At 42.9% G+C, this 26684-nt stretch overlaps 1 protein-coding gene across 2 annotated transcripts; it reads left to right on the plus strand.

The window, feature by feature from the left end:
* The first annotated feature begins 127 nt into the window (after positions 1–127).
* Positions 128–24410, plus strand: LOC100136455 (zonadhesin-like). Of its 2 annotated transcripts, none has more exons than XM_014139488.3 (23): positions 128–376; positions 684–724; positions 1036–1283; positions 1782–2337; positions 2474–2670; positions 2763–3143; positions 3625–3926; positions 4118–4383; positions 4692–4745; positions 4845–4982; positions 5237–5499; positions 5594–5678; positions 5794–5868; positions 5952–6089; positions 6426–6685; positions 11053–11137; positions 11230–11544; positions 12428–12636; positions 12758–12914; positions 13150–13571; positions 23053–23182; positions 23578–23746; positions 24190–24410. In XM_014139488.3, the coding sequence occupies exons 1-22, from the start codon at positions 300–302 to the stop codon at positions 23694–23696; spliced, it is 4518 nt and encodes a 1505-aa protein (XP_013994963.3). In that variant the 5' UTR covers positions 128–299; the 3' UTR covers positions 23697–23746; positions 24190–24410.
* Positions 24411–26684: the final 2274 nt, after the last annotated feature.

Consider the following 26684-nt stretch of genomic DNA (forward strand, 5'->3'; position numbering starts at 1 on the left):
AGCTATCTTTAATTAATTACTGGGTGCTGACACCCTTTACAGTAACTATGTCTTAATCAATGTTGTCAACTCGATGTATTTTTGATGCCATACACTTGACCCCTCCCTTTCCTGTTTGCCCCTCCCCCTTTCTCTGCCCACTGCTCTGGGCCACCAGGACCCTTATAAAAGTCTGCACGCTTTCCCCTCCCTAGTCAGAATCAGAGTGAGACTCCAGTACTCCCCACTCTCTCTATATAGTGAGTGTAAAGAGTATTTTATCTTAGCCTCCATAAGGGAACACAGCTAGAAGAACACCCATGCTAGGAAACACCTACATTGGGTTGCTGGCTACAGCAGCCCTCCTCTCTCTGATACAGGACGGGACTTACGGAAGGTGAGTCTCACTGTCATACTGTTGGTCTATTGTTTAGTATCTAACATACTCTTAGTTACTCTCTCTCTCTCTCTATGGCTGTGTCTTACTCTTGCAATTATATGATTTACTGTCTTAATTATTATCATGTCAACATTAGTATAAATAATAAAAATGCTGAACTTTAGTTTGCAACTTGATGTCGGATGCACCATGACATAGAGATTACAATGTCGATATGTTGATGTGTAGGCTAACAATAAAGTGTTTTACTTTGATATCAATTTCTCTCCCACTGTTTTGATTTGATCCTAATGTCTTCTTTTAGTGTTGAGGGTGACAGATCATCAGTTACAATGAGAGATGCAGGTATGAAACAGTATCAAATACAAATAATGCTAAGCATTGTTTTCCTTTTTCTTTTCTCAAACAACACAATGATTGCTGAAGGAGAAGTGGGATTTGTCAGTAGAACTAGCAACCTATTCATCAGTCTGACTTATAGGCTACACCTTTGTCTGTTTTTTGTGAAGTCCAGTGTCATTCACACCCCCAATTGCTACATTAACTTTGGACAAAAACTCACCTTTATTAAAGACCTAAACACAGAATCGTTTGTTTAAAAATGACTACTTTAATTTACTATTCTCTCTCTTGTTCTCTCTCTCGCTCTCTCTCAGGGACCTGCACTGTCCACAGCGACTTCCACTACAGCACCTTTGACTGGGCCAACTTCCGCTTCGTTGTCCCCTGTACCTACGTCCTGGCCCAGCTGTGCTCGTCCTCTGAGATCCCCCTGTCCCACTTCAGTGTGGAGGTGAAGAATGAGCAGCGAGGGAACTCCTCTGTATCTCCTGTTCTGCAGGTCAATGTGGAGGTGGAGAACCTCAGGGTCTCCCTGCACAAGAGACAGAACCACCGGGTCATGGTGAGTACAATATAGGTTATTATTATGAAGTTTATTCACCATACAATGGGTTATAATGGTTTATTGGTTCTAATCACTTTCACATATGATTTAGGCCTTTCACATTACAACTGACCACATTGATGTTTGGTAATGTATCTAAACCCAGGAAAATGTGCTATTTGTAATTGAGTCATTGTAAATTCACTGCATAATTGAGCTGAACTTAGTTACTCACTGGGTCTAAAAGTTCATATACTGTATATGCCATGAACTGATAAACTGAAAAACGTTTTACTACAGTACAACAAAGTTCAGAGTTGGTTATGCAATGATGTACAAGAATATGAAACCTTATCAGATTTTTGAAAGTTATATGGGACATAAGAGGGTTAGTATTTTGTCCACTATTCCAAAGTATCGAACACATTGATCCAGTAAATATTTACTACATGCGACGGTAAGAACAGCAAAGAAAGATCAGTCTTTCAAGTAAATCAATCTTTATCATGTTTTCAGGTCAATGGCATTTGGAAGAAACTCCCACTGAGCCTCAACGGTGGCACCATCAACATCCGAGGCAATGCGGCTTCCGTCGTCCTGGAGACTAACTTCAACCTTTTTGTATCCTACGATGACTCCTGTGCCGTCCATATCACCGTCCCCGCCTCGTATTCCGGTAAAGTCTGCGGCATGTGCGGGAACTTCAACCACCTGAGAGACGATGATTACCACACGGCTGACGGTTCTGAGGCATCAACCGCTGCCACGTTCGGCCAGAGCTGGCAGAGCCAGAAGGCCTGTCAGTCGACCGTTGTCCCCCATGAGTGTCCCCCTATGGAGGAGGCAGAGTACGCTAGCGAGCCCTACTGTGGGTCCCTGGTCTCCAGGCACGGGCCCTTCGCAGAATGCCAGTCTGTCCTGGGAGCCGAGAGCTACTTCCGGAGCTGTGTGGCGGGGATGTGTGGAGCGGGTGGTGGCCTGGAGGTGCTGTGTGAGGCCCTGCAGTCCTATGCTGATATGTGCCTCAAGGCCGGGGGGCCCGTACTTGCCTGGAGGAACTCAACTATGTGTCGTAAGTTGTTTTATGGTTTCCTCTTTTGATTACTAACCTTCCTGCTGTAATTAACTATTGAAGTTGGAAACAACATGATGATGGTGATAGCCTTCTAGACATTTTACTAAATTCTGTCCTTTCCCTCCCTCCCCAGCCCTGGAGTGTGGAGTGAACAGCCATTACAACGTCTGTGCCGAGGGCTGCCCTGAGGCCTGCTCCATCATGGACGCCCAAGGGGCGTGTGGAAGCTGTGAGGAAAGGTGTGAGTGCAACCCCGGCTTCAAGATCAGTGGGGGGAGGTGTGTCTCTGCAGAGGACTGTGGCTGCTGGATGAATGGAGTGCACTATGAGGTAAGGAATAGATTTAGGTTGATAGAAAAATATCAACACAGACAGACATTAAGAAAAACACACACACATCTCTTTACTTCACCCTTTTCCAGAAAGGAGCGACGTTCATGGACGGTGAGTGTGATCGTGTGTGCCAGTGTATGGGCGGGGGCAGACTCCAGTGTTCTGCTTCCTCCTGCGCGGACGGCGAGGTGTGCAAGGTCAAAGAGGGTGTCAAGGGTTGCTTCCCATCCAGCCCGGCCATCTGCCGGGTCTACGGAGACCCCCACTACATCACCTTTGACGGCAAGGCATACACCTTCCAGGGGGGCTGCAGCTACACCCTGGCCAAGACGTGCGGCGGACACACACCCATCCAGTTCTCAGTGACGGGCCAGAACTGGAACCCGGGGAGCGAGAGCAGTGCTAAGCTGGCCGCAGTGGTTCTGGAGACCAAGGGTTTGCATTTGAAGATAGATAACTACAGCGCCACTGTAAGAATGAAAACTACGACATTATGAAATAATCTTTCTTTACTTGTGCAGAGACTTTTTCCTATTTTGCCAGTTTTGCCTTTTGCCTTCAGAACCTTCACTAATCAGCTCTGGGTGTGCTGTAGATTCCTCCTATTATTTACTTGTTACATTAACATGCATTGCTGACCCACTGGACCTTGCCCTCCTATTAACCCCCTCCCCACTTCCCTGTATTTCTTTGGTACAACAGTTCAAAGGAACTATGTAGAGAATTAGAGAATATATTAGAGAATCTAACTATGTTTATCCCTTATATGTTTTTATTTGTATTTGCAACGGTTCAGTGTACTTTAGTTTCTACAATTTGTCCAATGAGACAGTGGAGACACTCTATTCCACACAAAAATTATATTTAATTCAGTTCAGTTCTACTTTCATCTATTTTACTTGGCTCCACTCTACCTTACTCTGCCCTACCCTTCCCTACTCTCCACTGCAGGTGAACCATGTTTGGCAGAGTCTTCCTATTGCAGTAAACGGCCCATATGGCGAGATGAAGCTGTACAAGAAGAAGCAGTACACTGTCATGGAGACGACCTTTGGCCTCCAGATGCTGCTGGACGATCATCACAGGCTCTTCCTGCAGCTGGACGAGCGCTACAAGGGTGAGATGTGCGGCCTCTGTGGTACCTACTCCGACGACCAGGGGGATGACTTCCTGACCCCAAACGGCACCAAACCCGAGACCAATGAGGTCACGTTCGCCAACAGCTGGAGAGTGAAGAGTCCGGAGGATGATCGGTGAGTGGGTTGGATGTTTTGAACCATAACGGTAACATACTGTACATTATGTTACCGTTGTGGATGAGTGTATCCAGCCGTCAACTGAAAAATGCAGAACTGTCATTGTATCATCAACACTAATCTTTGAATATATCAATAAATCCAATACATAACACCATTGATCTCCTCTCCGTTCCCCTCTTCTCTAGCTGTGTTGCTTCCCCACCTGCCCCCCAACCATGTGACTCCCATTTGGACAACCAGGGCTTCCAGGAGTGTTCCAAGCTGCTGCGTGACACTTTCAAGCCCTGCCACCCATTTGTCCACCCCACGCCCTACATAGACAGCTGTATGTCTGACCACTGTGCCTCCGGCGGGGACATGCATGTGACATGCTACTCCCTGAAGTCCTACGTGACCGCCTGTCAGGTGGCCAGTGTTACCTTGCCCCCCTGGTGTAATGACACAGCCTGTGGTGAGTGTGGTATGGTATGATTGTTTTCGTAATGATGATGATGCTGCTGCTGAACACCGTACTATGATTGTATGGCGGTTGGCTCACCCCATCCATCATCATACACTTTGGTTTTTGCTGTAGTCTTCAACTTGGATCCTTCATTCCTTCCTCCATTCTTCTTTTCCTTCCACTCTTGCATCCCTTATTCCTGCCCTCTTTTTCCTCCCCTCCTCCCCCCTTCTCTTACTTTCCCCTTCCTACCATCCACCTGAGGCTTGTCCAATGTGTTCCTGTGAAAAACCCTGCTGTCTGTCTTATAATTGCAGATAGCCTACCTGGCCCTCCCACAAAACCACCAGTTACTACCCCTGACAATAAATGTAAGAACGTTGACCACATGATTTTCCAATGGCAGCATTTCCATTCCTTTGATACCAGCTGGTTCATTTTGTGACTGAGTTTTCTATGGCATCCTACAGTTTGTCCGCTAGACTGCAACTTTGACAACAGCGAGTGTGGGTGGGAGCAAATTGTTCAGGACAGTTTTGATTGGAGAAGACAGAGAGGCCCAACCCCGTCTGACCTCACAGGGCCAACCCAGGACCATACCACAGGAGGTGAGAGGTTACGAGGTCACATGGTTGTGCCCCCCCAAAAAATCTGAAATTACCAAATGTGCGTCATCCACTGTTTCTGAGATTTCAATGAATGAGACAATACATGGTTGTAGCCTATCGACTTGTACAGACAGTGATATATAAATACCTATCTACATAGTGGACACCATAGACATCATAGAGGCTAGCCATTTCAGAGCTAATATGCTGGGAGTCGTGATGTTAAAGAGTGTCTGTGTATGTTTGTTGATCAGGTGGCTCCTACATGTACATTGAGGGCAATGGTGTGTACTACGGAGACTCTGCCCGTATGATAAGCCCTAAGTGCCAAAAAGGGGCGACAAATTACTGCCTGCGCTTCTGGTACCACATGTACGGACAGGCCAAGGCCATGATTCTCAATGTCTACCAGCTTGACGAACGCAACAAACACAGGAAACTATGGTCCAAAGCCAATAACCAGGGCTCCACATGGTATCTTGCAAAAGTGGATATCAATACCGATGGGTCATTCCAGGTAGGAGAAGGTGTCAGAGGTTTTTAGAGGGTTAAATAGTGTGAAATGATTGTGGTATTACACATTTTCCCAACACAAAATGGCTCTGTTTCAGATCATCATGGAGGGAATCCGAGGCTCTGACCCTCAGTCTGACGTGGCATTTGACGATGTCTCCATCCACTATGGATCATGTTCAGGTGAACTTTGTAACTATTATAGGGACGCATGCTACTGTATTTCTAAACACTGGATGTCAGATGAGGAAACATTTACCCTTTATGACCAATGCCATTCCTCTGCTTCCTCTGGCAGGTTCCTCAACAGGTGTTGTTGGTGGACCTTCAGTTCCTCCCCCAGTTGAAGAAGGATCATTTATCCCACACCCAGGTATATTACATCTATAGACTCATTTTCTTATGGAAACAAACTCATATTGACTTTTACAAATGTTTCCCATGTTCCCTGCTCAGTCTGCAACTTCGATTGCACTTTCGAGGAGGACCTCTGCAGTTTTACCCAGCTGATGACAGATTCTTTTGATTGGACAAGGCACAGTGGCTCCACCCCCACTGCAATGACTGGGCCATCAGCTGACCACACTAAAGGAGGTAGGTGTTCTTAGGACTTTTACCCCAAACTGAACAACAAAATATGGTAATTGTTGGACATCGTAATGCCTTGTCTGAATGGTTGCAAAATCTCTAATGCTCAAACAACAAACCTGAAAGTCAAAATTGGATTGAAGGACTTACCCTGTACTGTTCTTTCTGCTCCATTAACTTCAATGGCTGTAATACAAGACCTACATCCTTACATAAACAATCTGACCTGTCCCATTGCTGTGTGAACTCCAGAAAGAACCCCCAATAAAACCTACTGCTATCTAAAGGAATTGAATCTGTGACCCTAGCTCTAATTTTATCTAACCTACTCTTGCCTATAAGATATCGGTCACTACTTGTACATCGAAGCCAGCAATGTGTCTAACGGAGACACGGCTCGCCTCCTCAGCTCTGAGTGTTCTGACCCCGGTCTTCAGTGTCTGCAGTTCTGGTACCACATGTCCGGTTCAGCGAAAACCATGGGCCTACACGTCTACATACTCCAGGATCGCAGTGCCGACAGGGTATGGTGGAAGAGGAACAACCAGGGAGACTGCTGGCAACTAGCCCAGGTGGATCTCAGGACCACTGGACCTTTCCAGGTGAGTGAGTTATGTGACGTTGGTCTTGGTTTAGCCTCTGACCTTCCCTCTGGAGGTTGGAACAATTAAAGGTCCAATGCAGCCATTTTTATATCAATATTAAATCATTTCTGGGTAACAATGAAGTACCTTACTGTAACAGATTTCCATTAATATTGGCAAAATAGCTTTTTAGGAAGAAAATATGCCTCAAGCTAGAATTTTGCAAGGACTGACTGGGAGTGGTCTGAGTGGAGAGAGGAAAACTGAAAACTCGCTGTTATTGGCAGAGAGGTTTGGAACTCTCTTTGTTATTGGTCCCACGTCATCAGAGCATGACACATGCTGAACGCGGAACAAGAGAGAGCTCGGTTTGTTGTTTGGAAAGTTTCAGAAAAAGTGTTTCCTTAAAAAAGAAAAGCCTTCCTGTTTAATTTGGATCACTTGCTGGGACCGCTACTATCTGTCCCAGGATACTGCCAAACCCTAAATTCTGAAGAGCTGATGGTTGGTGAAGCAGCTGGCATAGCTGCTAGCTATCAAGCTAGCCAGGTTCCCTTGACAGTTTGAACAAAGCCCGCAAAGTGGTTAGCCCTTGTGAATTGGACCGCGGATTGTCCTGGGCTTGTGGCTGTTTAAATCTCTGCTATTTATTGTTGTTTCCATCGGCCTTGCGAGCTGTGCTGGATGGAATTGCATGGAGTACCAGCATTAGCCTACGTTGCTACTATCATGCTGCCAAAAGATAAAGAAGATTTGAGTAATGGAAAGGACAGTGTTTTGCTGTCACAGCTGCGTGATCTTTCAAATCAACAAAAATATGTCTACAAGCAATTGTAACAGGAAAATAGCTTCAGGAGCTTTGCCCAATTACTGGTGGACTCAACTAACAAATGAATGGGCAATCTGACCAGAGAAGTCCAAGACCTTCAGAACAGTTTTCAGTTTTCCCAGGGAGAGGTGGATGTCCTGAAAGAGACTTGCAGAAAAATGACAATCAACTGTAAGTCCACACAAATGACTGGGAAAACAGACTATCAGGAGGGACAATCCAGGAAGAAACATTGTTGTGGATGGCATACCAGAGTCTCCACATGAGACCTTGACAAAGTCTGAGGAGAAAGAGAGTACAAATATGGGATCATAGGACAAGATGGCTGTTCTGGAGAGAGCCAAGAACTTGAAAGGAACCAACTTCTTCCTCAATGAGAACGTCTCTGAAGTTGTGCGCCAGAGGCGCAAATAACTTATCCCAGCTATGAAAGCTGCCAAAAAGCTTGGGGGCATTGCTTAAATCCACTTTGACAAGCTCATTGTACAACCTCCCTCCCAAAGACCTGAGAGGAGTGAGAGAGCTAAGCTTCCGAGTCAGTAGCTTCAGCCCAACATCACATACACATACACCAACGGACACTCACAAGAGCCTGATTGACTGACTCTATTAGCCAACAATGTTTAAAAAAAAATGTTTTTTTTATTATCTCTGACAAGCTACCCAGGAAAGTTCTAAGCATAACCCATATTAATATACAGTATGTAGCTTTAGCAATAAGGTCATGAAATCAATAACATGCTAACATTGGATAACATTCATATACAAGCCATAATTATTTTTGATACAGCAGTAGCAATACAAGGATATCACATATACAGAATAGACAGTAATGCCGATGTGGGAGATGTTGCTGTGTATGTTCAAAGCCATATTTCTGTAAAGCTTATGAGGATCTCATGTCAAATGTTGTTGAAGTGTTGTGGTTGCAGGTTCACCCGCCTCATCTAAAGCCTCTTCATTTGGGGTGCTGCTAAAGACCACCAAGTGCTAACAGTCAGAATTTGGATAATATCTGTGCAATACTTGATAGTGTGTGTGTGATGTTAATAGAGAGGTCTATTTTCTTGGTGACCTGAAAATTGACTGGTTAGCAACTAGCTGTCCTCTCAAGAGTAAGCTTTTAACTGTGACTAATGTCTGTAATATGACCCAGGTTATCACTCAACCAATTAGAGTGCATGCCAGTAGTGTGGGATCTGTGACATCCACTGGTATTGATCATATCTTCACTAATACTACAGAGCTTTGCTCTAAATAAATATCAGTTCCCATTGGTTGTAGTGAACATAACATTGTGGCAATAACAAGAATAGCCTAAGTGCCAAAGGTTGGTCCTGAGGTAATTCATAAGAGATCATACAAAATGTTTTCTCAGGACTCTTTTGTTGAAGATGTACAAAATATATGTTTGTCTGATGTGTGTGAGAAAGTGAATGCAGATGCAGCACTGGAAGTATTTGTAAAATAATGAATGCCAATTGTTGACAAGCATGCACCTGTTACGAAATGTACTGTGAAAACTGTTAAGAGCACCCTGGATTGATGATGAATTGAAAAAGGGCACGCTACAAAGAAATTATGCAAAAGAGGTGGTCAATTTGGTCAACTTAGTGTGGGAGAGGTGGAAAAACTATTATTATCGATCAATAATGATAAGCCACCAGGAATAGACAACCTTGATAGGAAACTATTGAGAATAGTAGCAGACTGTATTGCCACACCTATTTGCTATATCTTTAACCTAAGCCTTAAGGAGTGTGTGTGTGCACAGGTGTAGAAGGAAGCTAAAGTAATTCCTCTCCCTAAAAATAGTAAAGCACCCATTACTTGCTTTAACAGCCGCCCATCCAGTTTGCTGCCTGTTCTAGTAAACTGATGAAAAGAATTGTGTTTGACCAAATAAATTGGTTAAAAAAAATGGATAATAAGATGATAGTTGGAACTTTATTGTTAGATTTGAGTGCACCTTTAATCTTATTGATCATAAATTCTTATTGAAAAAACTAACTTGCAATGGTTTTACATCACCTGCCATCACATGGTTGGAGAGTTATTTATCCAATAGAAACCAGAGAGTGTTCTTCAATGAAATCCTCTCTAACATCAGATAGGTACAGTGTGGTGTCCCTCAGAGCAGTTGCCTTGGGCCGTTAATCTTCTCTATTTTTACAAATGATTTGGCACTAGTCTTACACAATGCTAGAATGACTATGTATGTGGACGATTCCACACTCTACATGTCAGCACCCAAAGCCAGTGAGTTCACTGAAATTCAAATAAGGAGTTACAGTCAGTATCAGAATGGGTGATTAATAATAAACTGGTCTTAAACTAAAGGCAATGTATTTGGTTCAAAACATTCTCTATTACCTAAACCTCAACTGGAGTTGTGCATAAATGGTGTGACCATTGAGCAAGTTGAGGAAGATAAACTCTTAGTTATAACATTGGATGGTCAATTATCATGGTCAAGTCATATTGAAAAATATGTTGTGAAGATGGGGAGGGCTATGTCTGTTATAAAAATATGTTCTGTGTTTTATACACAAAAACATCAACAACATGCATGCCAGTCTATCCTGGTTGAGTGTTGATGAGAGATTAACTGCTTCTCTTCCAGTTTTTATGAGAACTATTACTGTGATAAAAATTCCAGATTGTCTGGATAATCAAATAACATACAGCTCAGACACCCATACACACCCCAAAAGACATGCCACCAGGGGGTCTCTTCACAGTCCCCAAGTCGAAAACAAATTCACGGCAATGCACAGTATTATACAGAGCCATGATCACATGGAACTCCCATCTCCAATTACGCAAGCAAACAGCAAAATTACCTTCAAGAAATGGATAAAACATCTGATGGCACAATAGGGACTGTGAAATGACACATACACATGCACCCATAGACACACTATCACACTCTAACACAATGAATCTACACACATTATTCTTTTGTAGTATTGTTTGTATATTGTTGTATTTTATATTTGTGTGACTGTTCTTGTCTACAGTGTTTTGTTACTTGTCGTGTTTTATGTTTTTGTGTGGACCCCAGGAAGAATAGCTGCTGCTTCGGCAAAAGCTAATGGGGATCCGAATAAACCAGATAATATTTTCCAATTTACCGCATGGTGATGTCAATGTGGAAAGCCGAAACTCCTGCCCATGCAAACCTGCTGATTAGAAGGTCCTATGTAGATTGTATTTTCAACCAGCAACTATCAGGAAATAACGCTGATCAAATTCTTTCACTTTTTTTTACAGTATTCATTTCATCATCTGTTGTGCAATATGATACAAAATACAGGCGAGACACAATGTTGACTTCACTGGGCCTTTAAGCAGCAAGGTGAATAGGGTAGACTGGAATGTGAGGTGTGGATATTCCTCACCGCACCATTAAGCCTGTGTTGTAATCTTAAAATGGCAGACGAGTTCGGACTCGGACATGTGTACCATTATTCATCCATAAAGGTCCCTTTGACTAAATGTGTCCTTTTTGCTATATATCCGCTGTTATAAATGTTTCTCCCTACTTTGATCTCAGATCATCTTCGAGGGCCGAAGAGGCACCACTGATCAATCTGACGTGGCTATAGATGATGTTTCGCTGCATCGTGGACAGTGTGAAGGTAAGGGCCACTCCCTCCACAGTCCATATTGGTGAACAGCACAACCACATTTGTGGTAATTGTTATAATGTTGATTTTCTTTTAACTCCTAGATCTGATTAAGCCAACAACACCAACCGAGAAACCTTTTCCAGCAGACAAGTCTACCATTGCACCAACACCAGCTCCAATTACCATGAGACCAGTAACACTAAGACCAACAACTGCTGCACCAGCTCCAACCAACTCAACCATGACATCTAAACCCTCAACTACTGCTAGGCCACAACCAACAACAACTATGAGACCAGAAACACCAGCACCACCCACAACTGAAATACCAAGTCCGCCAAGACCGACAACTGAAAGACCACAACCCCCAAGACCGACAACTGCAAGACCACAACCGCCCAACACAGCAAAACCAAGTAAGTCTTTACGTACCCTTGATAACACAAAGTTACAATCTTCATTCATTACAGACCCCTCCTCTAACACAAATGTTATACAATCGGTATTTTACAAATGGAAAGACACTAAGTACAAAGAAAATGTAATCTGTACTTATTCTTGCAGTCCGTGTTCTACATATTCTATACACTCAACCTTATATTTGAAGAGGTTTATTCCAAAACCCTATATATCCATTTTCAGAAATATTTGTAAATTAGCTTTTATTTTTAAAAATAGATGATGAAAGAGATTGGTGTGTTTTTTAACTATCTAATCATGGCATGTATTTGTTTCAAATCTATCATTTGGTTTCATTTCAGAGAGACAAATAATCATGTTTTTTTGCTAAATGCTATACATATCCGCCTCTCTCTCAGAGAATAAGTAGTACTGCCAGGTTTTACACAGTGAAATGTAACAAATGACTACATTTTTTTAAATGAAATGTACAAATGATACATTTGTGACATCGATATTTCATGTTTTTTTTTAAATATTTAAAACAGTAAGAGATCTGTATGTAAAACATTTACATTTTAGTAATATAGCAGATGCTCTTACCCAGAGTGAATTACAGTAAATACATTCATCTTAAGATGGCTAGGTGAGACAACCACATGTCAGTCAAATATACAGGATACGAACATTCCATTCCAGCTAAGCAAATGGATATATAGCATTTTGCCCCAATTTTTTGTGTACATTTTCAAACACATCTAAAACCTATGAATGAAAAATCTGAGAACAATAATATTTTACAGACATGAATTTACCCATAATAAGCAATCATTTCTGGTAACGAATTGGTGGATATTGCGTTATTAGAAATAAACTCTTAATTTGCTATTTTCTCTCAAGCACCATCGTGCCCAAACAACAGCCACTTCACCCCCTGCATTTCCGACTGCCAGCCCACCTGTAAGCACCTCCACGGCCCACCCGACTGCCACTCTGATGAGCACTGTGTACAGGGCTGTGTGTGTGACAATGGCTTTGTGCTCAAACAGAGGGTGTGTGTACCCATCCAGCAGTGTGGCTGTGTGGACAGCAACGGCAACAGCCATTGCGTAAGTAACCTAGCACACAATGAGAACTGCTTTAGAAGTATGTTTGGTGTAGACCCAGTGCCCATAGTTACATGTGTGAAATCTGCAGTGTAATGACTTTAAAGATGGACTTTCATTTCAGTTTAAAGAGAGCTGGTACACTGAGCACTGCCATCAGAAGTGTGAATGTGTTGAAGATGATGGTGTGGGGGAGATTGACTGCGATGATGAATATGAGTGTGATGGGGATGCCATCTGTCTTCAGAATGAAGCCGGACTGTATTTCTGCAAGTCAACAGGTAGGCCACATTTCTCAGAAACTTGACTCTCTTAAGAACTGTCTCCCATACAGTCAACAGACATTCAATTGCATTCAATGCCAGTCCCTTACATTCCTCTGTCAAGGCCTAAAGTTCTCCTGTGTTCTAAAACAATGTTCAAGACAAAATCCAGAACAGTTAAGTCTCATAGACCTTCACTGTTTTATATCATAATTCTTATGGTATTAATCTTGTTTTTATTTTTGCATTCAAGGATTCAGTGAGTGCTCTATCAATGGAGACTCAGAGTACAGAACCTTTAACAACACGAAGCATGACTTTGAGGGAACAAACTCTTATGTTCTGGTCCAGAACACAGACCTGTCCAAGAACCAGCCAGACATCTACATCGAGGCCATCAATGCGATCGTCAACCAGGATGGTGGTGACAGTAGCCAAGGTGACAGTAGCCAAGGTGATAGTAGCCAAGGTGACAGTAGTGATGTTGACAGCAGTGATGAGGATGACAAGCATAAAGACAGCATGAGAATGGGAAACAGTGAAGACAAGCATGATCACAGCGATGAGGACAGTGATGAAGATAAAATAGAGAACAACAACCGTCTGCGACTCAGAGGGCTGAAGATCAGAGTCTACAACCACATGGTGGAGTTCAGGAAGAACAGGAAACTTGTTGTAAGTATTTAGGACTTATACGTTATTTAATATGGCAATTATAAGGCAATTCCTAACTTCTACAGTTGAAGTCGGAAGTTTACATACACCTTAGCCAAGTACATTTAAACTCAGTTTTTCACAATTCCTGACATTTAATCCAAGTAAACATTCCCTGTCTTAGGTCAGTTAGGATCACCACTTTATTTTAAGAATGTGAAATGTCAGAATAATAGTAGAGAGAATGATTTATTTCAGCTTTTATTTATTTCATCACATTCCCAGTGGGTCTGTCAGGAGTGTGCGCAACTGGTTAACTTTTTAAGGTATAGGGGGCAGTATTTTCATTTTCGAATGAAAAGCGTGCCCAGAGTAAACTGCCTAATACTCGGGCCCAGAGTCAAATATTTGCATATTATTAGTAGATTTGGATAGAAAACACTGCAGTTTCTAAAACTGTTTGAATGATGTCTGTGAGTTTAACAGAACTCATATGGCAGGCAGAAACCTGAGAAAAATCCAACCAGGAAGTGAGAAATCTGAGAATTGTAGTTCTTCTTTTGAATCCCTATCGAAACTACAGTGTCTGTGGGGTCACGTTGCACTTCCTAAGGCTTCCATTGGCTGTCAAAAGCCTTCAGAAACTTGTTTCCTCCTTCTCCTGTTACTGGGCAGAGAATAGTAGCTCAGTCAATGAGTGGACTGCCTATGGACAAAGAGCTTGGGTATGTGCGAGCCCGCGAGCGCGCCGTTCCTTCTTTTTCTCCTGGAATGAATACGCTATTGTCCGGTTGGAACATTATCGACGTTTTATCATAAAAAGACCCTAAGGATTGATTGTAAACAACGTTTTACATGTTTCTATGACCGGTAATGGAACATTTTGACTTTTCGTGTCCTGATTTACACTCGCGCGTTATGCCTTTGGATAGTGATCTGAACGCACGAACAAAACTGAGGTATTTGGACATAAATATGGAGTATTTCGAACAAAACAAACATTTCTTGTGGAAGTAGGAGTCCTCGGAGTGCATTCTGACGAAGATCAGCAAAGGTAAGAGGATATTTATAATACTAATTCAGAGTTTTGTTGATGCCAGAACTTGGCGGGTAGGTGTATAGCTTGCTGCGATGGCTGAGCTATGTCCTCAGAATATTGAACAATGTGCTTTCTCCGTAAAGTTATTTTGAAGTCTGACAAAGCGGTTGCGTCAAGGAGTAGTGTATCTATAATTCTTTCAATAACTGTTGTAAATTTTATCAATGCTTATGATGAGTATTTTTGTAAATTGATGTGCACATTCACCGATCACGCGTCAATGTAAAATGCTGTTTTTGGATATAGATATGAACTTTATCGAGCAAAACATACATGTATTGTATAACATGAAGTCCTATGAGTGCCATCTGATGAAGATCATCAAAGGTTAGTGAATATTTTAGCTGTACTTTGGTTTTTGTGATGCATGTCCTTGCTTGGAAAATGGCTGTGTGGTTTTTCTTGTGAAGTTTATGTCCTAACATAATCTAATTTTATGCTTTCGCCGTAAAGCCTTTTTGAAATCGGACAATGTGGTTGGATTAACGAGAGTCTTATCTTTAAAATTGTGTGAAATAGTTGATTGTTTGAGAAAATGAAATTAGGAGATTTTTGCTGTTTTGTATTTCGCGCCATGCTATTTCACTGGCTGTTGAATAGTGTGTCCCGCAGGTGGGACGGTAGCGTCCCACGTAGCCCTGAGAAGTTAACTGAAGTCAGGTGCAGGAGAGCAGAGATGAGTGAACAGGCCCACTTTATTTGGCAGAAGGAAAACAGTCAGACGCAACTGCGTAACGACACAAAGGCAAAAGCGAATAGCGCACTCGTCACACAAAAAACAGCATGAAGCGTCACACATGACACGTAACGAACAATTACACACACAGACATGGGGGGAAGAGAGGTGTGCGGAAAAACAAGACAAAACAAATGGAAAATGAAAGGTGGAGCGGTGATGGCTAGAAGACCGGTGAAGTCAGCCTCCGAGCGCAGCCCGAACAAGGAGAGGAGCCAACTTCGGCGGGAGTCGTGACAGTATCCCCTCCCTGACACGCGGCTACTGCAGCGCGCCGACACCGGCCTCAGGGACGACCCGGCTGGCAAGGCGCAGGGCAATCCGGCGGGAGACGGTGGAACTCCCGCAGCATTGAAGGGTCCAACACGTCCTCCACCGGAACCCAGCACCTCTCCTCCGGACCGTACCCCTCCCACTCCACGAGGTACTGAAGGCCCCTTGCCCGACGCCTCGAATCCAGTATGGAGTGAACGGAGTATGCCGGGGCCCCCTCGATGTCCAGAGGGGGTGGAGGAACCTCCCGCACCTCAGACTCCTGAGGAGAGACACATAGAACGAGGGGTTAATATGGTAAACGGGGGGAAGCTGTAACCTGTAACTAACCTCCGTTCACTCTCCGTTTTCTGGCGCAGCACGGCCCGCTGGAGGTGAACATGGGCGGTGTCCCATGTCTCCTCCACGCGCCTGAACCAGTCGTTTACCGCAGGAGCCTCGGTCTGACTCTGCTGCCAAGGCGCCAGAACCGGCTGGTACCCCAGTACACACTGGAAGGGAGAGAGGTTAGTGGAGGAGTGGCGGAGCGAGTTCTGAGCCATCTCGGCCCAGGGCACGAACGCCGCCCACTCCCCCAGCCGGTCCTGGCAATAAGACCGGTTCACTCTCTCCACCTGCCCATTAGTCTTGGGATGAAATCCAGAGGTAAGGCTGATCGAGACCCCCAGACGTTCCATGAATGCCTTCCAGACCCTCGAAGTGAACTGGGGACCTCGATCAGACACTATATCCTCAGGTACCCTGTAGTGCCGGAAGACATGCGTAAATAAGGCCTCCGCAGTCTGTAGGGCCGTAGGGAGACCGGGCAGAGGGGGGAGACGGCAGGACTTAGAGAACCAATCCACAACGACCAGGATCGTGGTGTTTCCCTGTGAGGGGGGGAGATTGGTAAGAAAATCCACCGACAGGTGCGACCAAGGCCGTTGTGGAACGGGTAAGGGGTGTAGCTTCCCTCTGAGCAGGTGCCTAGGAGCCTTACACTGGGTGCACACCGAGCAGGAGGAGACATAAACCCTCACGTCCTTGGCCAAGGTAGGCCACCTGTACTTCCCACTCAAACAGCGCACCTTCCGACCGATCCCAGGATGACCAGGACAGTGATGTGTGGGCCCAGTAGATCAACCGGTCACGGACAGCAGATGGAACGTACAGACACCCAGCGGGACACTGGAGGGGAGCGGGCTCTGCACGTAACGCCTGCTCAATGTCCATGTCCAGCTCCCACACTACCGGCGCTACCAGGCAGGAGGCCGGGAGTATGGGAGTATGATCCATGGGCTGATCCTCTGTGTCATACAGCTGGGACAGTGCGTCTGCCTTCACGTTTTGGGAACCTGGTCTGTAGGACCAGGGTGAAAACAAAACGGGTAAAAAACATGGCCCACCTTGCCTGACGAAGATTCAGTCTCCTCGCTGCCCGGATGTACTCCAGGTTGCGGTGGTCAGTCCAGATGAGAAAAGGGTGTTTAGCCCCCTCAAACCAATGTCTCCATGCCTTCAAAGCCTTGACCACAGCCAACAGCTCCCGGTCCCCCACATCATAGTTTCGCTCCGCCGAGCTGAGCTTCCTCAAGAAGAAGGCACAGAGGTGGAGCTTTGGTGGCGTGCCCGAGTGCTGAGAGAGCACGGCTCCTATCCCAGCCTCGGACGTGTCCACCTCCACTATGAACACCAAAGAGGGATCCGGATGGGCCAGCACAGGAGCAGAGGTAAACAGAGCTCTTAGGTGACCAAAAGCCCTGTCCGCCTCAGCCGACCACCGCAAACTTAACGGTCCCCCCTTCAGCAGTGAGGTAATGGGAGCCGCTACCTGACCAAAACCCCGGATAAACCTCCGGTAGTAATTGGCAATCCCTAGAAACCGCTGCACCTCCTTTACCGTGGTGGGAGATGGCCAATTACGCACGGCTGAAATGCGGTCACTCTCCATCTCCACCCCTGAGGTGGAAATGCAGTACACTAGGAAGGAGACGGACTGTTGGAAGAACAGGCATTTCTCAGCCTTGACGTACAGGTCATGCTGCAACAGACGACCAAGCACCCTGCGCACCAGGGACACATGCTCGGCGCGTGTAGCGGAGTATATCAGACTGTCTTCAATATACACCACTACACCCTGCCCGTGCAGGTCCCTGAAAATCTTGTCTACAAAGGCTTGGAAGACTGATGGAGCATTCATCAACCCGTACGGCATGACGAGGTACTCATAATGGCCTGAGGTAGTACTGAAAGCCGTCTTCCACTCATCTCTCTCCCGGATAGACTTCACTCGTCTCCCTCCCGGATATGCACCAGGTTGTAAGCGCTCCTAAGATCTAGTTTGGTGAAAAAGCGCGCCCTATACATAGACTCAATCACTGTGGCTATGAGAGGTAGCGGGTAACTGTACCTCACAGTGATCTGGTTTAGACCTCGATAGCCAATACACGGGCGCAGACCTCCCTCCTTCTTCTTCACAAAAAAATAAACTCGAGGAGGTGGGTGAAGTGGAGGACCGAATGTATCCCTGACAATCCCCCCGTCGATGGGGTGGTAATTGAATAGCCTTCTTTTTGGAGAAGGTGAGAGCCAAATCGGCATATTCAGGGGGCATCCGCACGGTGGAGACCTGGTCTGGACTTTCCACCGTAGTAGCACCAACGGAAACCCCTAAACACCTCCCTGAGCACTCCCGTGACCACCCCGTGAGAGCAAATATAAATACCTCAAAAATGCTATAGCTTCAATTTCTCAAACATATGACTATTTTACACCATTTTAAAGACAAGACTCTCGTTAATCTAACCACATTGTCCGATTTCAAAAAGGTTTTACAGCGAAAGCAAAACATTAGATTATGTCAGGAGAGTACCCTGCCAAAAATAATCACACAGCCATTTTCAAAGCAAGCATATATGTCACAAAAACCAAAACCACAGCTAAATGCAGCAATAACCTTTGATTATCTTTATCTGATGACACTCCTAAGACATTATGTTATACAATACATGCATGTTTTGTTCAATCAAGCTCATATTTATATCAAAAAACAGCTTTTTACATTGGTGTGCGATGTTCAGAAAATGTATCCCCACCGAAAACTTCTGGTGAATTTATTAAATTACTCATCATTAACGTTGACAAAATACATAACAATTATTTTAAGAATTATAGATACAGAACTCCTTTATGCAATCGCTATGTCAGATTTTAAAATAGCTTTTCGGCGAAAGCACATTTTGCAATATTCTGAGTACATAGCTCAGCCATCACGGCTAGCTATTTTGACACCCGCCAACTTCGAGGCACACTAAACTCAGAATTAGTATTAGAAAAATTGTATTACCTTTGCTGATCTTCGTCAGAATGCACTCCCACGACTGCTACTTCCACAATAAATGTTGTTTTTGTTCCAAATAATCCATACTTATGTCCAAATACCTCTGTTTTGTTCATGCGTTCAGGTCACTATCCAAAGGGTAACGCACGAGCGCATTTCGAGACAAAGAAATACAAAATTTTCCATTACCGTACTTAGAAGCATGTCAAACGCAGTTTAAAATCAATTTTTATTATATTTTTCTCGTAAAATAGCGATAATATTCCAATAGTGTATTCATTCAAAGAGGAAAAGAAAAACAGCATGCTCTCGTGAACGAGCATATCCAATCTCTTTGTCACCAGGCAGACCACTGAGAAACTGAGCTACTATACTCTGCCCAGAGGCAGGAGACTCCTCAATCCGCTTTCTGAAGGCTTTAGAGAGCCAATGGAAGCCTTAGAAAGTGCTACGTAACCCCAGAGATACTGTAGTTTCGAAAGAGAATCAAAAGAAGAACTACAAATTCTCAGACAGGCCACTTCCTGCTTGGAATTTTCTCAGGTTTTTGCCTGCAATATGAGTTCTGTTATACACACAAAAACCATTCAAACAGTTTTAGAGACTTCAGAGTGTTTTCTATCCAAATATACTAATAATATGCATATTCCCATTTCTGGGCAAGAGTAGTAACCAGTTTAAATTGGGTACGTTTTTTATCCGGCCGTGAAAATACTGCCCCCTAGCCCAGACAGGTTAACTTTTTAACTTGGGTCAAACGTTTTGGGTAGCCTTCCACAAGCTTCCCACAATAATTTGGGTACATTTTGGCCCATTCCTCCTGACAGAGCTGGTGTAACTGAGTCAGGTTTGTAGGCCTCCTTGCTTGCACACGCTTTTTCAGTTCTGCCCACAAATTGTCTATAGGATTGAGGTCAGGGCTTTGTGAGGGCCCCGTGCTCCATGTTTGGGATGGTGTTCTTCGGCTTGCAAGCCTCCCCCTTTTTCCTCCAAACATAACGATGGTCATTATGGCCAAACAGTTCTATCTTTGTTTCATCAGACCGGAGGACATTTATCCAAAAAGTACGATCTTTGTCCCCATGTGCAGTTGCAAACCGTAGTCTGGCTTTTTTGTTGCGGTTTTGGAGCAGTGGCTTCTTCCTTGCTGAGCGGCATTTCAGGTGATGTCGATATAGGACTCGTTTTACTGTGGATATAGATACTTTTGTACCCGTTTCCTCCAGCATCTTCACAAGGCCCTTCACTGTTGTTCTGGGATTGATTTTCACTTTTCGCAGCAAAGTACGTTCATCTCTAGGAGACAGAACGCTTCTCCTTCCTGAGTTGTATGACGGCTGTGTGGTCCCCTGGTGGTTATACTTGCGTACTATTGTTTGTACAGATGACCGTGGTACCTTCAAACATTTGGAAATGGCTCCCAAGGATGAACCAGACTTGTGGAGGTCTGCAACTTTTTTCTGAGGTCTTAGCTGATTTCTTTTGACTTTCCCATGATGTCAAGCAAAGAGGCACTGAGTTTGAAGGTAGGCCTTGAAATACATCCACAGGTACACCTCCAATTGACTCTAAAGCCATGACATCCTTTTCTGGAATTTTCCAAGCTGTTTAAAGGTACAGTCAACTTATGCATGTAAACTTCTGACCCACTGGAATTGTGATACAGTGAAATAATCTTTCTGTAAATAATTGTTGGAAAAATTACTTGTGTCATGCACAAAGTAGATGTCCTGACCGACTTGCCAAAACTATAGTTTGTTAACAAGAAATTTGTGGAGTGGTTGAAAAATGTGTTTTAATGACTCCAACCTAAGTGTATGTAAACTTCTAACTTCAACTGTATCTTTACGCATTATTTATAATGTGCTTTCTGATTTGTTACCCCATGTCTTATTGTAACCTGTAGTCAAATGTTTGCCACTTTGCTGGCAGAACTAAACACGTCTCTGAAACATTATCTCTGCCTAGGAGTTATATTTGTTACAGGATGGCATTACCTAGTTTCCTTTTTGGCACCCGTATTCTTCAGTTTATGTGTCTGTGTCTCACCTTGACCCTCATGGCCACTGGCTAGGTGCGATAAGATAAACGGTTAATGACAGGGTTGTAGTACACTCTAAACTTCAGAGGAATGCAGAACTAGCCATATATCATTTTTTCACTTCTTCCCTATTCCTCTCCTGACCTTAAAACACACTCGCTAGGCTTACTGACATAAATACGTTGGTTGCCTTTAAAGGTCGACTTTGAGCAAAAATGCAAGAATATCGGATCAATACACCATCATACTAGGTGATTTAATGGTTAAAAAAAGAAAGGAGAAAAAAAAGATGAATAAGAAATTTGGCTTCAGAAGTGCCATTTCTTACCGATATCCACAGCTTTCGTCCAAAAACAATGTGTGAATTACTGCCCAGCAAACCAACGTTGGTTCTCTAACGGTTCCCAGAACATTCATTAGGTCGCTGCAAATGTTCTCATAACACAAAAACAGTCCAACCGTAGTGATCATTATACAATGTTTGTATAAAACATTCACCTGATGTTGCAAGAACATTCCTAGAACATAAAAACAGACTTATTTTATTCTTATAACATTAACGGAATGTCCTATGCAACCTAACTTAAACATTGTATGAATGTCATCACAACTGAGCATATTTTGAGTTTTGGGAACCTATCGCTTGTAATGTACCCACAGTGTTTCCACAACCTAATTACATGTTCTGGAAACCTTGAAAGAACAGATGAAATGTGTTCTGGGAACGTTCTTGTAACATCAGGTTAATGTTTTTTGCACTCTAAAAGAAACATCATCCGCACAACTGGACAGTTTTGTGTTTTGGGAGCATATCTTTTGTGATGTTTCCACCAGACGGTTCCCACAACCTAATGAAACATTCTGGGAACCATTAAATAACATACAAAATGTGTTCTGGGAATGGTCTTGTAACATCAGGTGAATGTTTTAGCATCCTAAAATAAACCCTGTAGAATCATCCGTATAACTGGACAGTTTTTGTGTTTTGGGAACATCTCTTTTGTGGTGTCCCCACAATGTTCCCACCAGACTGTTCCCCCAACCTAATGTAACATTCTGGGAACATTTAAAGAACAGATTTAACTTGTTATAGGAACGTTTTTGCAACATCAACCAAATGTTATAAACAAACACGCAAACGTTCAGGGAATGGTCTGTGGTGGTTGTTACAGATGTTGTGCACAACATTTTAGTGAATGTTAGGAGAACATTCCAAGGAAATTCCATCTAAAACATTTTTGATAAATAAATAGATTTTATCGAAAACATTCTCTGAATGTTTTTGGGATTTTATCATCCTAATGTTAGATAAAACCCTAACTATAACTTTATGGCAATCTTAGCTAATGTTCTGTGAATGTTCCCAGCTAGCTAGCCTCTGCATAGTCCCCAACAACCGGATACTCCAGTTTGCAGGGGAAATGGAAAGAGATCCTGTGACGTGACTTCCGCTTTTGGACGTTAACAAGGCAACACTCCATCTTAACTCCTCCACATTTACCAGATTGGTTGAACCGTGTAGAACAGAACCTCCCCCCAACAGTTGTTTTCTTCTTGTCAAGACCAGTATGTAGGGGATCTAGTTTCAGACGTTTCTTTTACATCTGCTACGTTAGATTACTCGCTAACTAAAGTAGCTAACTTAGCTAACAAACTAGTTATGTCGGTCGCGGTCTGCATGAACAGAATGACATATCAATGAACCACTAAACGCACACCCCATTTCTGTTTGAGAAATCATAGCAATATTCCTACAGTGAAATAATTGTTTTCCCAAGAAATATGTGTGTGTTTACTAGACTGCTAGCCCATTTTGACTTGTTACCACTGGGTCAGTAACAGTCTTTCAAGTCTTTCAACAGATCAATAATTAACTATGAGCCCAATAATTTGTTTCCTCATTGGTTGCTGCCCTCTGTTGACAGATAAGCAAAATTACATTGAACATATGATCTCTTGCTCCTTCCTTCCTTCCTTCCTTCCTTCCTTCCTTCCTTCCTTCCTTTCTGTCCCTCTCTCTCTCCCTCTCTCTAGCTGGACGGTAGGAGCACGCATGCCCCTGTCTCCCCAGCAGGGGGTCTGAGGATTCTGGAGAGCTCCTCTCGTATCTACCTGAAGACAGACTTTGGCCTCTCCGTGGAGTTTGATGGACACAGCAGAGCAGGTAACACCACCGTTACATCACAGCCAAAGGAGAGTTTAAATTATTGGTATCTCACCAGTCTCTCTGATAACAGGACAGTAAGATAGCTGTACAGACAGTGTTTACTGCCCAATATATCTGTTATCTGTGGACAGATAATATTATCATAATAGTATAATTAAAATGTTCACCTTTTATCATATCTTGCAGAAATATGGTAACAAGGCAACATACTTTATCAATCCAAACACATATGTGTATGATGTGCCATAAAATGTAATGTGTATGATGTGCTATAGATGTGTGATGTATTCTTTATGATATACAGTAAACTGCTTTATGATATAAAGTAAACTGTTACAGAACATAGACGTACTGACTGAATGAACTCACTTCCATGTCTTTATTTTGCATAGTAATCATCCTGCCCCACACCTACAAGAGGAGATTGGGAGGCCTGTGTGGCAACTTTGACGGCAAGAAGAAGAATTACATGATGAAGCCGAACGGTAACCAGGCCAATATCGTCAAATAATTTGGAGAGAGCTGAAGAGTGACAGAGGACGGACTGAGCATAACATGGAGGTACGGAGTCACAGAGACAGTACTAGCTACCACTACCACATTAATGTCTGCAATATCGTGTGTACAGAGTGTACAGTATGACATCCATATTAGGAACTCCCTCAGTTGTCACTTTTGTCAAATCTCAACTTTTAACTATCTCTTAACCAAGCAGATACAGTATATTTGACTTTTATTTAACTAGGAAAGTCAGTTAAGAACAAATTCTTATTTACAATGACAGCCTAGGAACAGTGGGTTAACTGTTTTCTTCAGGGGCAAAACAACATATTTTGACCTTGTCAGCTCAGGGATTCAATCTAACAACATTTCGGTTACTGGCCCAACACTCTAAACATTAGGCTACCTGCCGCCCCAGGGGAATATTTTTTATTGTAAGGAAATATTATATCTTTAAAGAGCACCAACACCAAAACTGACTCATTCTTCTTTTATGTTTTCAGAGGATCATCTCCCCTTCGTAACTTTGCCTATGACCAGTGACCTGGCCTCAATGCATCAAGACCATTGAAAGTGTGTTTTTTTTCTTCTCATAGACAGACACATTCCTTCCTACAATGGGCACATCCCTTTCTACAATGGACACAGTGCATTTGAAAGCACTTTGGTTAAAAAAAAGGGGGTTTTGTAGACTATGGATCAATAAAGTATTCTACTTCTTCCATATGACTGTTGGTTTAAATCCTGTTGTTTCTGCAGCTTATGACCCACCTGTGTGCCTTACAGTAGTAGGTTATTTACACAGTTTTCCTAGTGTAAGAATCAATGTACACACATGACACTTCCCACTTGAAAAAATGATACAGTTTACTATAGAATACTACAGTTCAGACCCCAGTCCTACCTACTTGAAGGTTATGGAAAATGTGCTCATTTAGTATTTCTACAATAGGTGGAGAAAGCCTCCACTTCTATGTCAAAGATAATAAAACAAAAACACGATAGTAAATAGTACAGTAATATCAGCAAAAACGCTACAGTAAATACTACACTCCACAAAAACACTACAGTAAATAATACTGTATACTACAATCTGCAAAAACACTACATGAATTACTATAGTATATACTACAGTTTTATTTTACTACAGTATTTATACTATATTTAACTGTGCATACTGCAGTATATTACAGTAAACTCTACAGTGAATACTATACCATAGTATAATACCGTTTTTGTTTTCATGAGGGTTATACTTGTATATTACTGCTAACGTGTAATATTTATTCGAAGGCCCACATTCCCTTAGCTTTAGACTGATGTCCAATACCTCAGTGACTGTAATGTACAATATTACTGTATGATAATAGAAAACGATGCAAATCAATGATGTTTAAGCATTTAAGCTTTTGTTTTTCCCACTGAATGTATGTTTTATTTCTTGAATTATTGATCTATGCTTGATATTCATTTTATAAGATCTTAGTGTGAATAATAAATTATTATTCACACTGCACCAATTCTATATGTGTTGAAAACAATAGGGCAAGGGCAAGTTTAATAAGGGGTAAAAAAAAAAATGCTTAGAGGGCATTGTTGTAAAACTCAAGTGATTTGACCTAGACCCCTGGTTATAGTGTATTATTTATAATCTCAATCAGTCTGGTCATGTGTGTCTCCATTGGTCTAGTCCAGTGGCGGTCAATGCCATTTAAGATGAGGGAGTACGATTATCTTTTTTTCATGAGCATGGCATTATTTCTATCACAGCATATTGGATGACTGTCATTCATATTCCATTCATTCAGTTCAATGTAACATCGATAGGTTTAGGCTACTAAATGATACTTTAATTTTCCCTATACCCATAATGAGGTTGCTACAACCTAGCTTATGAATGAAAGTTTACAACGTCGAGAGAAAATGTTTGTGACAGATAGTGACACATAGGCAGACAGTGACACATTCAGTACTACCTTGCACACACTTGCCTGCATCTAGTTGATCTAGGATGTAATCATTAGTACAACAGTTGCAAACGAGAGTTTCTATTGGACAAATTCAGGTATGTTTATCCTGGTTTTGTTCAGTTTGCTTCAGCGGAATAAATACACCCCTGATCATGCACAGTTCACTTTCATAGCAGCCACATTGCATCAATCAAATGTATTTATAAAGCCCTTTTTACATCAGCCGATGTCACAAAGTTCTATACAGAAACTCAGCCTAAAACCCCAAACAGCAAGCAATGCAAATGTGGAAGCACAGTGGCTAGGAAAAACGTCCTCGAAAGGCAGGAACCTAGGAAGAAACCTAGAGAGGAACCAGGCTCTGAGGGGTGGCCAGTCCTCTTCTGGCTGTGCCGGGTGGAGATTATAACAGTACATGGCCAAGATGTTCAAACGTTCATAGATGACCATCAGGATCAAATAATAATAATTGTATTCATTCTCGCATCTATGCGCTCTCCTCCTCTCACCTTTTCCCTTTGCTTGTGGACTTCAATGCACAACACCTCAGCTACCACATCCTACATCATTGTCACCATAGCTAATAGAACTAATGTGTTAGTAAACCCGCAACAATCATACAGTAACATTAGAGTGTAGAGCAAGCCGTTGCCCCGGTGGCAAAAAATGAGTAAAACCAAAAACTTACCTTGGAAGAATTCCAGTGCTGTGTTGGATAGTCATAGCCAGCTAGCTAACATAGCATCCCTCTGTTTAAGCAGGGTGTTTAAGTAGGCTAAGCTAGTTAACTGCATTTGCTAGCTAAGTAAGTGAAACTGAAAGTTTCTCTCCCTCTCTCTCTCTTGCTTCTTCAGTTTGGAAGAAATGAATTTGTATAAAACTGTTCAACTAATGTATTTCTCTCTCTTTGAGTCAACTACTCACCACAATTATGCACTGCAGTGCTAGCTAGCCGTAGCTGATGCTTTCAGTACTAGATGCATTCTCTGATCCTTTGATTGGGTGGACAATATGTCAGTTCATGCTGC

This window comes from Salmo salar, chromosome 14 (genome assembly GCF_965601325.2).
Source record: "Salmo salar chromosome 14, fSalSal1, whole genome shotgun sequence".
In the NCBI taxonomy this organism is placed as follows: domain Eukaryota; kingdom Metazoa; phylum Chordata; class Actinopteri; order Salmoniformes; family Salmonidae; genus Salmo; species Salmo salar.

Bases quoted from the DNA above. Each gene is read 5' to 3' on its own strand.
- LOC100136455 (XM_014139488.3), top strand. From the start codon at position 300: ATGCTAGGAAACACCTACATTGGGTTGCTGGCTACAGCAGCCCTCCTC. The intron at 11,138-11,229 runs GTAAGGGCCACT...TTTAACTCCTAG, and splicing joins GCATCGTGGACAGTGTGAAG to ATCTGATTAAGCCAACAACA. The intron at 13,572-23,052 runs GTAAGTATTTAG...CCCTCTCTCTAG, and splicing joins GGAAGAACAGGAAACTTGTT to CTGGACGGTAGGAGCACGCA.